This window comes from Aspergillus tanneri (assembly GCF_003426965.1).
Source record: "Aspergillus tanneri strain NIH1004 chromosome Unknown AapTan_7_pilon_pilon_pilon, whole genome shotgun sequence".
NCBI lineage: Eukaryota > Fungi > Ascomycota > Eurotiomycetes > Eurotiales > Aspergillaceae > Aspergillus > Aspergillus tanneri.
This window is the reverse complement of record NW_022984634.1, coordinates 234,173-248,551: the sequence shown is the minus strand read 5'-3', so window position 1 is coordinate 248,551 and position 14,379 is coordinate 234,173. Positions and strand designations below refer to the sequence as shown.

At 45.6% G+C, this 14,379-nt stretch overlaps 1 protein-coding gene across 1 annotated transcript; it reads right to left on the bottom strand.

Moving 5' to 3' along the window:
- Positions 1 to 1,945: 1,945 nt before the first annotated feature.
- Positions 1,946 to 3,531, bottom strand: ATNIH1004_006686 (uncharacterized protein; the record flags this gene model as incomplete). The annotated part of the gene is made up of 2 exons (XM_033571313.1): positions 1,946 to 2,212; positions 2,311 to 3,531. The coding sequence occupies 2 exons, from the start codon at positions 3,529 to 3,531 to the stop codon at positions 1,946 to 1,948; spliced, it is 1,488 nt and encodes a 495-aa protein (XP_033424628.1).
- Positions 3,532 to 14,379: the final 10,848 nt, after the last annotated feature.

Here is a 14,379-nt window from a genome sequence, read left to right as displayed (position 1 = left end):
GCAAGGCCGAGGCCCCTTAAAACAGTCTTTACTCTCAAATATAGATGCTCCATAATCGTGCTCGCGAGTAATTTCAAGTGATGGCAGAAGCGAAATCCTAGTATATTATATATGTATTCTCCTGATGAGCGGATAGACGATATTAGAAACAGGTCATAGGGTCACAATACGGAGAATTGACCGGCTTAAAAAAAACATCTGGTAACCAGGCTCCTCCGATCTCTCTGTCGACTTGTTTTACAAATGAATTTCCAAGGTCGCCATGCGGCGTCTATGGATGGTTACAGGAGGTAATATGCTCAATATCCAAGTCCTACCGTTCAACGTCATCGTCCTCCAGTTTTCCATTCCTTCTCCCCTCACTTCCCCTAAATAGGCAGAATTAGCGAGAGATAGACAGAATCTGAGGGAGCATGGGAAGACCAAAAGAGTAGCACTGTAATTACGTAACGGTCCAGATTTGATCTCCACCTATAAACACACTCCAAAAATGCGAGAGGCTTGGCTCAGGACAACGGAACTCACTACACCCCAAGCCATGGACGCCACTGAAACCTCAAAAACTTAATTATCCAAAGCTCTTTTGATTATTTTCTAGTAACTTGACATGGACACTCCCTAGGGCTTTCCCTAGTTAATCTTACCTCACCGGCTGTATTCTCGGAGTTCCCTTGGCATCGTAAGTGGGCTGCTCCCCAAATAGGACTATAACTTAATTCTGTAATCGTCCCCACAAGGCTGAAACCTTGCGGAGTAAGTGGACGAATAATTTGGCCTAGTCAATAGAGGAGCATTTAGGTCCCGACCGGGCTACTACTAGCGTCGGCCGAGGCTAAGATGATGATTCCATGGATCTTGATTAGCCCTGAATTGAACTACCAATATGGGGATTCGTTTCGTCGTCGATTCACTGGTAACCAAATTTCAGAGCCCCGTGGCAACCAGGGGTGAAGGTAGATTTCGTCCGTTGCTCGGCGATGCGATGTTCTGATTCAGGTATGACGATGGCGTCGGAGAAAACGCCGAAACAGTCCGGCAGATGCCAAATAACTCACATCTGTCTCCACTGCGATAAATACTGACTCATACTGACCGGCGCTCATTCCACGGCTCCCGTAGCGTTCTCCTCCAGTAGTCGCTCCATAGCATGCCGTGCTGGCCGTTTGGTAGACTGCTCAAAATACCGCACGTAGAGTAGCTAAATTTTGCCATTCTGGATCATCGGCTGGGCCCAGGAACGGAAGGGCTAACGCCGTCCAGCAAAGCTTGGTAGTCTTGATGTCATGCTCCTACATTTAGATATCTCCCCGGTGGGAAAAGTTTCCTTGGTCAGATTACCTTGCCCCACCGCCCCCACACAAGTTACAGATCCTGTGTACTCAAGCTGAGACCCTAGATAGGGCTGAAAAAAAAAAAGTTTAATCAATAGAACGATTAAGAGAGTGAAGCTACCAGGACAATAGCATTATGCAGAAGAACTGTGCCATCTTTGCAACGTACATCCGTGTATTGATTTATGGGGCTAACCACAGATACGCTCAACTTGTTATTTACGTCTACTTGTCAATGCTAGTCAAAAGCTTCACCCTCTAGCCCACGTTCTACAAGTCAATGGAATACGTATGTTACTCAAATTTGTGTTCGCTAGTGTCTAGAATGCCTTTCACTTGTTCTTTGTATATTATTATTACTATTTTCTCGTTTTGCTAGTTTGTATTAGAATATGGTTTCGGAGCTTGTAAAATATGCATGTGCCTTTTTACTCGTAGAATGCATGTCATATTGAGTTGTTCTTACCTAACAATGACAAGTCCATTACTCCAAGTTATTTTGTCTTGTTCGTCTCTTCCCCACTATCATTTTCCCCTTCATTCCCTTCAGTTATCAAGATATCAACGCATCGCCCAATATACTGATGTGTAATATATAGTACAGCTTTCGAAAGTTATGCGCCCAGTAACTGCCAGGGGGGCCAAGATTCCGCAGTGTCATCAATGAAATCCTGTTTACCAGCTGTATTACCGGAGGCACCTTGAGCAATGGCGCTGCTTGCTCTCGTGTCGAATGCCCCTGTATTGCGGTTATCATCGACCAACTGTCTGCGTGGTGGCTGGTATGACTCCTGAAGAAACAGGCACCCGAGACTGTCAGTGTGGCTCTGCGAAGCTAGTGGCGCGTAGCAGGCTTCTGTTGAAAGGCTGTAGGATTTCCACTGCAATAATGGTAGTCTATTGTCAGCTATAGCGCAAAATACAGAGTAATAAAAATCACAGGTGGTCTTATCGTAGAGCACGAGCACAGCTCACGTACAACTTTACCGACCCCTTTCCTTAGCGCGCCCGCGAGTTTGTCCCATGACAACACCTTGATGCTTCGGCGAATATGGCGAGGCTGAGAGCTACCAAACCCCATAATAATATTAAAAAGTTCTCGTGTATCTGTGTCACCACCGTGAATGGTGAGAGGATCAAAGATTTCCAGGTTCCGCCGGATTCGGTTCTTTTCTGCAGCAGTAAATTGGATGCAGAATATCGCTTCTAGGAGGGTAAGGATATCAGTGCCCGTGAATACACATTGCCTTCTCTTCGGCCAGTAGATACAACTGAGACAGCCACAAGAGCGTTTTCCGCCCTTCTCCGTGTCGTGAATTGAAAACTTGATACTGATCATGGATGCACCTATAGAGCAATGGAAGTCCACAAGACGCCTATTGGCCTTGAGTTCCTCCGCAGACCAATCTTTAGTCAGACTATTGAGATCTCCATCGATTTTAATTGCCATTTTCCGTGGGCTTAAGCATGCAGCCTGGTGTGGCGAGCCCAAGGTATCAGTAGTCGGTAGACCCGAACACCCTATACAGAGCCCGGCCAGAATGGATGTATCCCCTGGATCCATTACATGCGTAGCCATATTAGGATTACCCTCGTTGGAGGGAGCTTGTCCATGGCACAACAGATATCTCGCGTCTGTTTCTGAGGTGTCCAGATGAGTTCCAAACCCCTGTTGCCCATCGACCGCAAACGAACTAGTAAACGGCCGCGCTAAGAGGCCCATATTTAACTCGCACTGCAGATCTATTTCACTTGGCTGGTGCAGTTGAAGGGGTTCAGTATACGTAGGGGAAACGTCCGAGGACCAAGTAGAACTTAGTGTAGATGTATTTTCAAGTCGGGGAATAGAGATCATAGGGCCGTAACTGAATAGCCCAATGTCCATAGCATGTATGCAATCATGACTGCGGACGATGAAACTTAGGGGTACCGCTGACGGTGGGAAACCGGTCAAGTCAGGAGGAGGTATCTCAACTGAGGCCAAGTACTCCACATTCCCAGTTCGCAATGTCATTGGAGTGAGTTCACACTGACACTGTTTCAGTCCGAATGCGACGGCGTAGAGAAAACTCGATTCCCGAATAGCGATGTAAGATGAACTGAGCAGGACAGTCATTTTGGAGCCTTCGAGTGCTTGCTGTGGGAAGTACCCAGATGGTTGGAATTGTTGAACAAAAGCGGAGCGTAATGGGGACTCCATATCTTGGGATAGATTTGAATCTGGAGATAAATACCGCGGCGGCAAAAATGGATACGCAGATATGCTATCAGATTCATTTGCCAGAGCTATATAGCTTGTTTCACTTTAGTATGAGGTCAGAAAGCAAGACCCTCAGGTGATTAATTGGTGGGTACGGCCCGATTGGATATTAAGACGGAAGTTTGGAAGCCAGAAATGGGCCTACTTCTTCCAATAGGATGCCAACGGTCTTCTCTCAAGGCAGCAATAATAATATAACTAGATTAGAAGACCCGTTCTATTCATCTCAATTACTGTGTTCGCCCTTATTCGCGAAATGAATAGTAAGATTCGCCCATTGTTGAGAGGGGCATGAAATAATCTGTTAGACTCTTCACTGTAGCATACACTGAAAAGAATGCTTTTAGGATTTTATACTCGCGGCTACTTGATAAATATGCTCTTAACTATTATTGAAATACCAACACCATATATGTATAACGGACGGACTGTGTAAAGGGTCCGGTCAGATCAGATCCTACCATGGTTTTGTCTTCGCGTCGACCATGTACGGGTCCGATGAAGCCGTGGTCCAGCCTGCTACTAGATCTGAAGGAAGAAAAAAGGAAATGAAAAAAACAAAAAGAAAAGTTGCAACAAGGACGCTGTACATTCTGGATGGGTATTCACTTACATTAATATGTCGGGAATAGTTGTATTTTTAGTTCACTCCAAGTGATCTCAACACTCAGTAGAGCTTACTCCCATTGCCACATACTGGATAAAGCCACCACTATCATGAGGTACCGATAGTTGAAACACCACCGACAAACCACCATTGAGGCAGTACGTGGCGGACGTGCACCATAAACAGAAAGCCTCCAAGGGGTATATATAAATATTTTCGGATTTCGAAAGCAACAATGTGAAACTGACCGTATTATTTGCAGGTATCACATAACCAGAGCTATTTATTATAGCTATATTTCTATCCAGCACACACACGCATATAGTCATTAGTATTCCTCTGTAGCTAATTCAAAACGACTTATTACGTTTCTTATGTCACGTTGGAGCCGTAATCAGTGAGGTCCGGCTTCTGATTCTTTCCCCGAATATGTAGAACACATACGGTATAGGAATAAGAATAATAGATATAAATCCAAGAACACTCGTGGCCCATTGTATGCCCAGAACTGGGTACATCCTGTTTGCTATCAGAGGAAAACAAGCAGCAAATAGCGACCTTAAGAAAGTGTTGACCGCGATAGCACTGGCTGATATTTCTCGGAACGTATCGACGAGATAATTGATTGCCGCCAAGAATACAGTGAAGAAGCCGAATCCCATGGCCACAGCTCCAAGGTTAGGTAGTATCCAGGGGATCCTGGGCGTACTGGTCCACCCGAAAACAAAGAGACCAGCAGTAAAGGACACAGATCCTGCCATCATAGGTATCAAGCGGGCCTCCGGAAGGGCAGCTTGGTTATTCTCACGCATGCGATGAATGTAGAAACGCTGGTTAGCAATACTTGCACAGGCTCCAAAGTTCATGCCCACCAACAATGCCAAAAATGGCAGAGCACTGACCACTTGATTCCAACCTCGGTCGTGTTTAAACACAACTGGGAAAAGTGCCAGGTTTATGTAGAGGATGCCATATACAAACGAAGCATATAAGGCCATTAACAGACAAATAGGTGTGAGCAAAAGTCGAAAAGGTCGAAGGAGATATTTCCACGCGAGTGTTCGAAACTCTCTACCTTCTACTTCATGCCTGGCAACAAATCTGAATTGCCCAGTGTCACGGCGGAGATGTTGGGCTTTGTGGACGAGGAGAATAGGGGCAAAGCTCTCTTCCAGGAAAAGCAGATCAAGAAGAAATATTGAGAACATCATAATTGCAGTGATCTCGGTGATGGTTAGAAACTATTGTCCGATAATTTCCTTGCAGCACTTACATATTCGGTCCATCGCCAGCCTAGCCTACCCTGGATAATCGCACCCCCGACAATGGGCCCAATTGTTGGTCCACCGACCACTGCCATGGTGTAGGCAACTGATGCAATCCCTCGTTGTTCGGCTGACCAGATGTCACTCATAACACCCCCCGTTATGGCAACCGGGGCAGCCGCGAAAGCACCGCCGAAAAACCGGGTAATAAGCAGAGTCTGTATATTTGAGGACACTCCAGCACCCACTGCAAAAATGGTCCCCGCAAAGTAAGCAGGAAGCATAGCCCTTTTTCGCCCATATGCCTCGGACAGAGGTGCCCAGAACGCCGGTCCACAACCAATTCCTAGGAGCATAAAGCTGATACCAAGGGTGCTCACCTCCTTACTTACCTTGAATTCTGTGGCTACTTCGTGAATGGACATCGAATATCTATTAGTGTTAGCCGCCCCTGTACTACGTCAGACCTAAACTGTCGTGGGGTCGCATACACAGATGTTGCCCATGTTGCACCTAGCAAAGTAGTTAGCTGCCTTTCTGCTGGTCAAGGGAGATCAACCATACACATAGTACTGAATCCATAAAGCATAGTGCACACCGCTTTTTTCCTGAGTGGCCAGTTGGTGGGCTTATAAGGATCATCTCGTCCTTCGAAGTCGATAAAAATAAGAGTGTAGGGCCATCCCAGGGGAATGCCCACCCGTGCCTGTTTCCGAATGAGCTTCCGCTCAGTTCTCATTGCGATATTAGTCATGATAATCCTACCGGCATCGGATCTGTCCTCGTAGAAATGACTTCGGCCATAAGAATAGAAGACAGCTGGAACAGTATCGCTCTTTCGCAATTCAAGTACTATATACACGGGCCATGCGTTAGGAGAGCGGGAAGTGCGAACTTGTATACTCGAAGATGTCACGCTGAGAACTATACAGACCGCTGATATTCTGTGTACCCTGGGGGCGTTCATGACGCCCATACCGCGACACCTTGTTAAACCTTTGAAGAACCGACTAGTCTGCTACGAGGAGAAAGTTTTTGCATCGTTGGTTGGGTGTCGCATAGGGAGGACCTTGTTGGACATAACAATGAGAGAGACCTCTGTGGAGACCACGAAACCAGCTCCCGTTTGCACGTCAAGTCTCGTGGAACATTAAGTTGCTGGGCAATTTTACAAATTTATCTCTCGTCTTATTCCGAGTCCACATTGTGACCGAATCTGGCTATGGTTCTTAGAGAAAGATGGATGTATTAGCCTGCGAGATTATAGCTTCAGTGCTCTCCTGTGGCTTCAATCATAGTATTAAAGAAAACCAACAGCTTCCCGGATCCAGAACTTATGGCACTACTAGCAGCTCTGGTAGAACCCCACAATTCAAAGAAAATGTAAAATAGTACTTTGTGGTAATCCCAATTTCAAACTTTGGATCCAGATTGGCTTTGGACTAGAATTTCTGTAACAGTATAGCAATGTACTGGAACGACCCTAGAGCACAAACTGTTATCGCGAAGGGAAAGTTTCCGATGCCACATGCTTCTTTGGTACCATGCTCTGTGGATCTAGCCCGTCTGTCCGAAGCGGTTTGCCAGAATTGTTCACTCGCTCACTCCAGAGGCAGAAATTCGCTGCACTTCATGGAATTCTGCAAACGTCCTTAAGTCTCCTTTGGGAAGGTTTGGGATCGCCGGCGTATACCCTTCACTACATTCCGTTCGTGCGCCTCCAGTACAACCAAGGAACTGTTGCCAATTATGGTCTCTCACAAACTTGAATGGATAGTATGAGTGGCATGTATAAACTATTTCCTTCTCTACACGTCGTCATCGATCTAAGGAATTACGGTTTATAAATCCAGCCGCAATCAAACATCAGAGTATAAGGATCCCATGTACGTGGGAATAGAATCCAAGATTACCGACAGTTGTGAGATATTCTGAGCAATTCAGTTTGGCTTACTACCGTGGGTCTGGTGCTGAGAACTAACACTATCTGTGCCAGGAAGTGCACTACTAGCCATTGCAAGAATAATTCTAGTCTCGTCTAAGCTATGACTCCATCGGGCACATGCCGTAGTCGGTGTATGCGACAAGGACGGATACTCATGTAGATGTGCCAAGCCGCCGTAATAGGGTCCTTTACTGTTACAGATGAAACATGGGCACGAAATACTACAAGATATCATAACTAACAAAGAAGGGAAAGTAAAAAACCGCAAAAAAAAAGAAAAAGAAAGAAGTAAGTATATATAAACTTATCCAATGAGAAAAGCTTATCGCAAACAGGCAAATACAAAAGGGCCACCTGGTTTTAGAGCATTAACAATATTCTGATATATACCCAGCATTTTATCTTCGCTCGTAGTAACGTTAAAAATTCAGGCTGTAACGACAATGTCGAAGTCCCTGCACTCAAGGGACTACTTCAATCTGGGACTCGAAAGTGGAAATAGTCGTCGAATCCAGTGTTAAGGCGTGCAGTCTTTACTATCTCCGAGATTACGCCTTATTGCTTATCATCAGTAGCTTCCTAACTAGACGCCCACGCTAAGGAGGATAGCCAAAAACGGCTCCCTTAGACCATCATGTTCTTTTTGATTCCAAGTCCCATCATACTATGTCCTTTCTTGCTCCCATCTTTCCTCCGACCCGCAAAAATTCTCGCCCATGAAAGTGCTGTTACCCTCGCTTTCTACTTCAAGTCTCCCTTCGTTGCTAGTTCCCCGTAGACTGTCTCGGTCATGGTGCCTCGCTCCCGATCAGTCAGGCCTTGCGAGAAAGAGAGTCAGAACAAATGCAATATCAGCTCCGCCATGAATAAGATCTTTTTAAAAAGCGGATTTGATGGATTCCAACAGCAGCCTGAAACTCGACAGTGAGGGCTCCGACTCGGACGACGAACCAGGTGACAATTTCTTCAACGATGAGGCCCAGCTGCCTCCCGAACACTACTTGGCCGAAGCTGAGAGCCTGGGTGTCTCTTAGCTTAAAAAGAAGCCTTACAGCGACGGCACCCAGGAAAAACTCGATAACACCCACATGTACTGGAATAGGTAACCATCCTGACACCAAAGCTATATTGAAAGCAAACCGGTGGCTCCCTGGCAGGGATTGTAAGCACATCTGCCTTGACCTAGTGCAGCACCGGTAATGGATCTCGGACTTGGATGAGACTTTCTGTTTCATGTATGAACTTTTTTGGCTGCAGTACAATATCCAGCAACGTAAGAATAGTTACCCAGGTATTAGATACAAGAGCTCTCTCGAGTTGTTCTGAGCATCTCATTCTCAAAACAGTATGCAGTGTCGGGACTGGGCAAAGGCAATATTACCATGGAGTAAGATGTGACAATCAAACCCCTTTCTGCCCTTTACAAAGAAGGAAGCGCCGCTGATTATTTGTAGGTTATTACCATTGTGGCGGAGCAGAAAGGCCTTGAACTTGCGCTGTGGCTGTAGAAGAGCATGTATGTCGAAGACCATCCGTCCTCTTAACCACCACTGACATGACGTTTCACTGCGCCTAGCTTACAAAAACGATTCTCGGCAATATGGCATCGTCGATGTCGTTGATTTGTGTGCCTCCTTGGAAGGCATCACGATTGGACATATTAGCAGAAAGGTGAGCATAAAACGCGTGCAAAGAAACGAAACTTTATCAAATTACACTTGGGCAGCGAGTACCCAGAGAACTGGTACTAGGAGTTATTTGATCGTAAAAACAAGTTCGAATGGACTGACGAAAAGCCAAAGGTGAACGGTGAATTATCCATACGACTGGACTTCGAGCCGCTGACGTCAAATCAGCTCAAATTTAATACACCCTACAAAATCAGATTCCATACGGAAAAACTCTCGATTTTCAATATATCTTCGTAAGTTATGGCTACGGCAGGTCAGGCTACCTTTACAGCAGGCTTGGAGAAGAATGCAATATCACAGCTGGGTTTGTTGACCCGGATAGTTCGCCAGAAGGAACGAAACCCATTAGTGGTAGTATAGTTGACCTGCAGTCATATAATATAAATGGCAATTGCTTCTAAAAGCTGAAGGCGAAAGAGCTTAACTAGGACGAAATTAATAAAAGAGGCTTTGATTTGACCATAATTAATGAGAAGATCAAGGATGACGGAGGTCCCGTTATGTACTTGCTTTATCTATAGTTGTTACATGTACCCCAAGGATGGAATTGAGATGACTTTGCTTACAGTCGTCTTGACCCTTCCCCATGCCAATATAAAATTCACCTTGCTGGCTTCAGCTAGAAGCTGACTATGCCAGGCAAATTCTAGGTCCTGGTGGTAGGCAAGCATAAGCCAAATAATTGGGTTCAAGTCCTAAGGCAGAAATTATTATCCGCCTGGTCTTAATCCCATAGAGACATATATTATATAAACAGCGATTTATAAGCACTGTTGGGATTTGTAAACGGTAAACACTCTTTCTTCAGGAATATGATCGACCAAAACGGATCGGGTCGCTCTCTATATGCGAGGAAGGCATCGGCATGATTGATTGTTTCACATTCCTCTCCAGGCAACGGGATCCGCCCTCCGCGATCACTGATTTTAGCAGCCAGCCACATTTCACCAGCAGGCAATCACCTTGATATCCACCCGATGATAGTCGTAATCCTGACGATCACTATAACACCTGACCTAAAAGAGGTATCCAGGACAATTAACAACCTAAGGGCCTACCCGCGTTGACTGTTTTGAAAGCAAGGCGGCCAGTGATTCCCGAAGCCCTAATAAAGAATTAGCCGTCGCTGGCTGGTACTGTCAGAATACGATACTCCATATTGGACATCATGTGAAGTAATATAGTGACGTGGCTATATAAGCCGTGCCTCCAGAAGAGGAAGGGTAATGAGAACACATCACAACGGATTCAGAGAATATTCAGGCTCTCATATAATTCCATATATTTCTGACAATAACCTACCGTAGGAAGCCACATGACGCCTCATTCTCGGCTCCTTCTCCCCTGTCATGAACCTATCCAATCACCCCATACTTGATGGGTGTGAAGGAAGCAGTAAAGGTCGTACATGCATGCCCAAAGCTCAAGAATTCATTCTTGGATACAAGGCGGCATGACTCGCTGCGCGATACTGAATTTGTTTACTAAAATAACGTAATTAGCGTGATTGGCTCCGGTATGTCGTCCAGGGTCCTTGGAAAGTACGGTCAAAAATTTTCTATCGTGCTGTGTTTCTTTATTCTTTTTTTTTTTTTTTGGTTTTTTATATTTTGGCCAGTTTTTCAGCAACCTTGTCTAGGACCACTCCCCGCATGGCTTGTAGAGTCTCACAACATCCCTCAGTAATATCTGCAGGGGAATGTGTCAGAGATTCCAATAGGCTACGGGACTTGGACTGGATGCCTGGACTAGCTCAGATATCTGTCAGTTCAAGATCACACAGCAAAATGTGAATGAAGAACTTGTCTGAGAAGCAGTTAAAGTGATGTAACATATAATACGTCTATTTATGTAAGGCCGACTAGACAATATCTTCGAATAGATATGCCCTTGAAAATTCTTGCGCGGAATATTTATATGGTGAAAACTGCACTGTCCCTAACCCAGAACAATTCTTTGTTCATTTTCCTTGTTTGAGGTACTAGCTATTCTGTTTGGGTGCGTCGGTCATGGGTAATAAAACTAGGCTGCCGGTACCAGAGGTAAGTGTACTTGCTGAGAAAGTATCTTCTTTCCATCCTTAAAGCTACACCTAGCGAGTTCTTCTAAGCTAGGGCAGCGACACTGAGGTCTTATAAATTTGGCCAAGTCCATTCCAACTAATCACAGAGAATTTCAAGTACTAGGCGGACCATGTATCGAGGTAAGCATGGCGTGACGACAACAAAGATGAGATTTGGCAGGTAACAAGACACAGCGGAGATTTATGTCAAGCACTGATGCGAATATATCCACGATCGATGCTGATATCCCACTCCGCCAGTACGCACTCAAGGAGCTCGATAAGATGGTGAAGGACTTTGCGAATTATCACCAGGAATTGAAGTCCGACTTGCCAAAGACACAAGCGGGCCACATAATGCATTACACCCAGCGGAGGCTCAGAAGGCACATATCATTCATGAGGAGAGAGAGGCGTTTTGGGAACTGTCCAAGTACGTCAGAGCGTGTTTTAGCGCCCTTACTTCTCGAAAGTATTCAGTATGTATCCCAACAATACACCTGATGCCCACTCTCTTTATTCTTTTCTGTTATTTGCAACCAGGTGGAAAATACCTGTTGGCCTGCGTACCAGGGTTGGACCCAACCCGGTATGTAGCAAATAGGCTCCAGACAATGCAGAAACAAGATTTCTGCTCACAAAGCTGCACGGGGAAATGGAGGAACGCAGGCTTAACCCTTTATTTTAACCTACGTTATGATCCAAGTGACCCCATACGGACAACCAGTGACCAGTGGCGGTTTGGCGTAATAACATCCATCTCGTTCTTGGCAGGTGGCCTTCAGCGTGTCAGTTCTTATTTACTAACTGTTAAAGCTCCAGAATACTTAACCTGTTACTACAGAGCACCCTTTTCGCAGACCCCCTCCAAGAGTATTTACTGGGTCGTAGGGGCACTATTTTCTTCCCTATTGGACCCATTGATCAAGCCCTCTCGGTCAGTCTCCTACATATGGGAATATGCAGAGCCACCACAGGCTTAGCACTGGCTGGGAAGGCGACGAGTGCACCATTACTGTAGGCTGAAGTGGCCCCCAATCACATCGGTGGTACGGCTGCCTTCTACTCTAACATTTTAGACATAGGGAGTCCTAGTCTTCAAAGAGTTCGTGAACTGAGTAGCAATTACCGCGCTTCCTAGCCATCTGGCAGTTGAGTGATGCATTAGGTATTTTCTTTGGAGCGGCATTCAACCTGGCAGTTCTCCAAATTGCCGTTTCTGGTACCATCGACTGGAGTGTAAACATCTCGGCCGTCTTGATACCGACAATTGTTCTAGCCTTACTGGTGAATTTATTCCCGTTATGCTGCCTCACTTGAGCGTGCTTGTTACACAATTTAATATCACCAGAATCTCTTCTACTGCTAATAAGACAGGAAAGGTTTGCAATCTGTCCCCCTTGCCTTCCCATGTACCGCCTGCTTATAACTTACCCTAAGGTTCAGGTATCTTCCCGCCTCTGAATCATTCATCTTATTCGGGCCGGGGCCAGCTCAACACCTCGCAGCTCGCGACATAATCTATTCACATTGCCAGTTGCGGATGGAATGTATGCCCACACAAGCACCTCTAGCTGTTGGAATAGAGAATGTGAAGATCCCGTTATATAGTATCTTAAAGTTTACTTATTTCCAACGCCTCAGCCTGACATTTTTGATGGCCGATCACGAAGAGCCGACGATATGCGCCGTTCTTATAACAGTTATTAGGCATTTTGACACCCTTAGTATGCATGCCCTTATCACTCTACTCAAATTAACAAGTCGACTGTTTACTCTGTGACCATGGCATTCCAGGTACACCAGTCCACATCCATTGAAAACCATTCTAAACCTGTCCAAATGTAATCTTCTTGTCTGGAACAATCCTTCCTAATGACAACGCATGTGGCATGACGGGTGTATGGGTGAGCCTTGCACTAGGCCTTAGTAACTTTGTGTAAGAAACCGGTTCCCCTCCCCAGCGCCATTCTGAATGGCATCACGCCAATTAACGGACACCGGTTTCGGTATACCTGCCTTGTGGCTCTTCGATAGAGTCAGTCGAGCAATAATGTTACTCCTAGATTTTGTCTATATATTTATAACTATGCTTACTCTGGTGTTCTCGTTTGAAAAACTATTAGCAGTGGCGTTCACGAGCCCATCGCTATCACCCTCGGTATTCTATTCATCATTGCATACTCGCCCAATGCAGGACCAGCACTGTGGGCCATCTCAGCCGAGATGTTCCACTCGGTATTCGAGAAGTAGGTCACTCGCTGGCGGCTAGTGTGTTTTTTCTGAAGTTGTGAATCTTTCTATTGTGCTTCATTCCGTTGTCTGTTGCTGCCGGGGGGTATAAAGAGTCGGTTGCACTGTTCGTGAGTAAGATCCTAGCTAGTATAATAGACAAGTAGTGCCAACCGCCCTATACCCTCTACTCGTGCCGGAGACTAGAAGCCGGTACGATATATCGACTCGGGAGTGCAGTACATCCCGCAAGCTAATCTATAATAGGACTCTCGAGGAGCTGTAAACTGTCTTCGATATTCCGACAAAGCGACATATCCAGTGTCTTCTAACCGTCGTGCTTTTCTTGGCTGGCGGAACGTCGTCTATTCTCATGGCCGCGTGGATTATTTCTCTGGCGAAGGAAAAAATGTGAGAAGCAAACAGGCAGCATCTATAATATCGGCTTGTTGACGTTTCTATCACTGTTATATGATTGATCTGGACTTCTCGCGGTTGAAGAAAGGGAGCTTGGAAATAGAAAGGCTAGAGAGAGAACGAGTGCTAGACCGAATGTGTCTCTCAGAAACTCGAGGAATTCGGGAAGTGTGGTTACTTGAGCCTGGGTCTTCAATTGTTCTTCAACTTGAATCTGTGATTGTTCGGCTCGCTCACGTCATCGCTGCTCCTCTACCTGTCGTCGCTCGGCTTGCTCTCGTAGTCGCTGTTCTTCCTCAAGACGCCGGCGTAGGTCCTATATCTCCTCGAAGGACATTTTGGTTGCAGTTTGACGTGACTATCAAGATGGCTTGTAACAAGATATTTGTGCCCTGAAACTTGGGGCGCTTTTACAGTTCTCAATTGGCTGGTTATTATGCCAATTAGCTGTGGTTGAACTAGATTTGCTCTTGCTGAGTATCTAGAAATATTGGGTTACATCTAAATCTGTCTAGGAGGTAGAGGACTTGAGGTCTGCCAGTTTAGTGTATAACAGTTCCTGCTTCTAT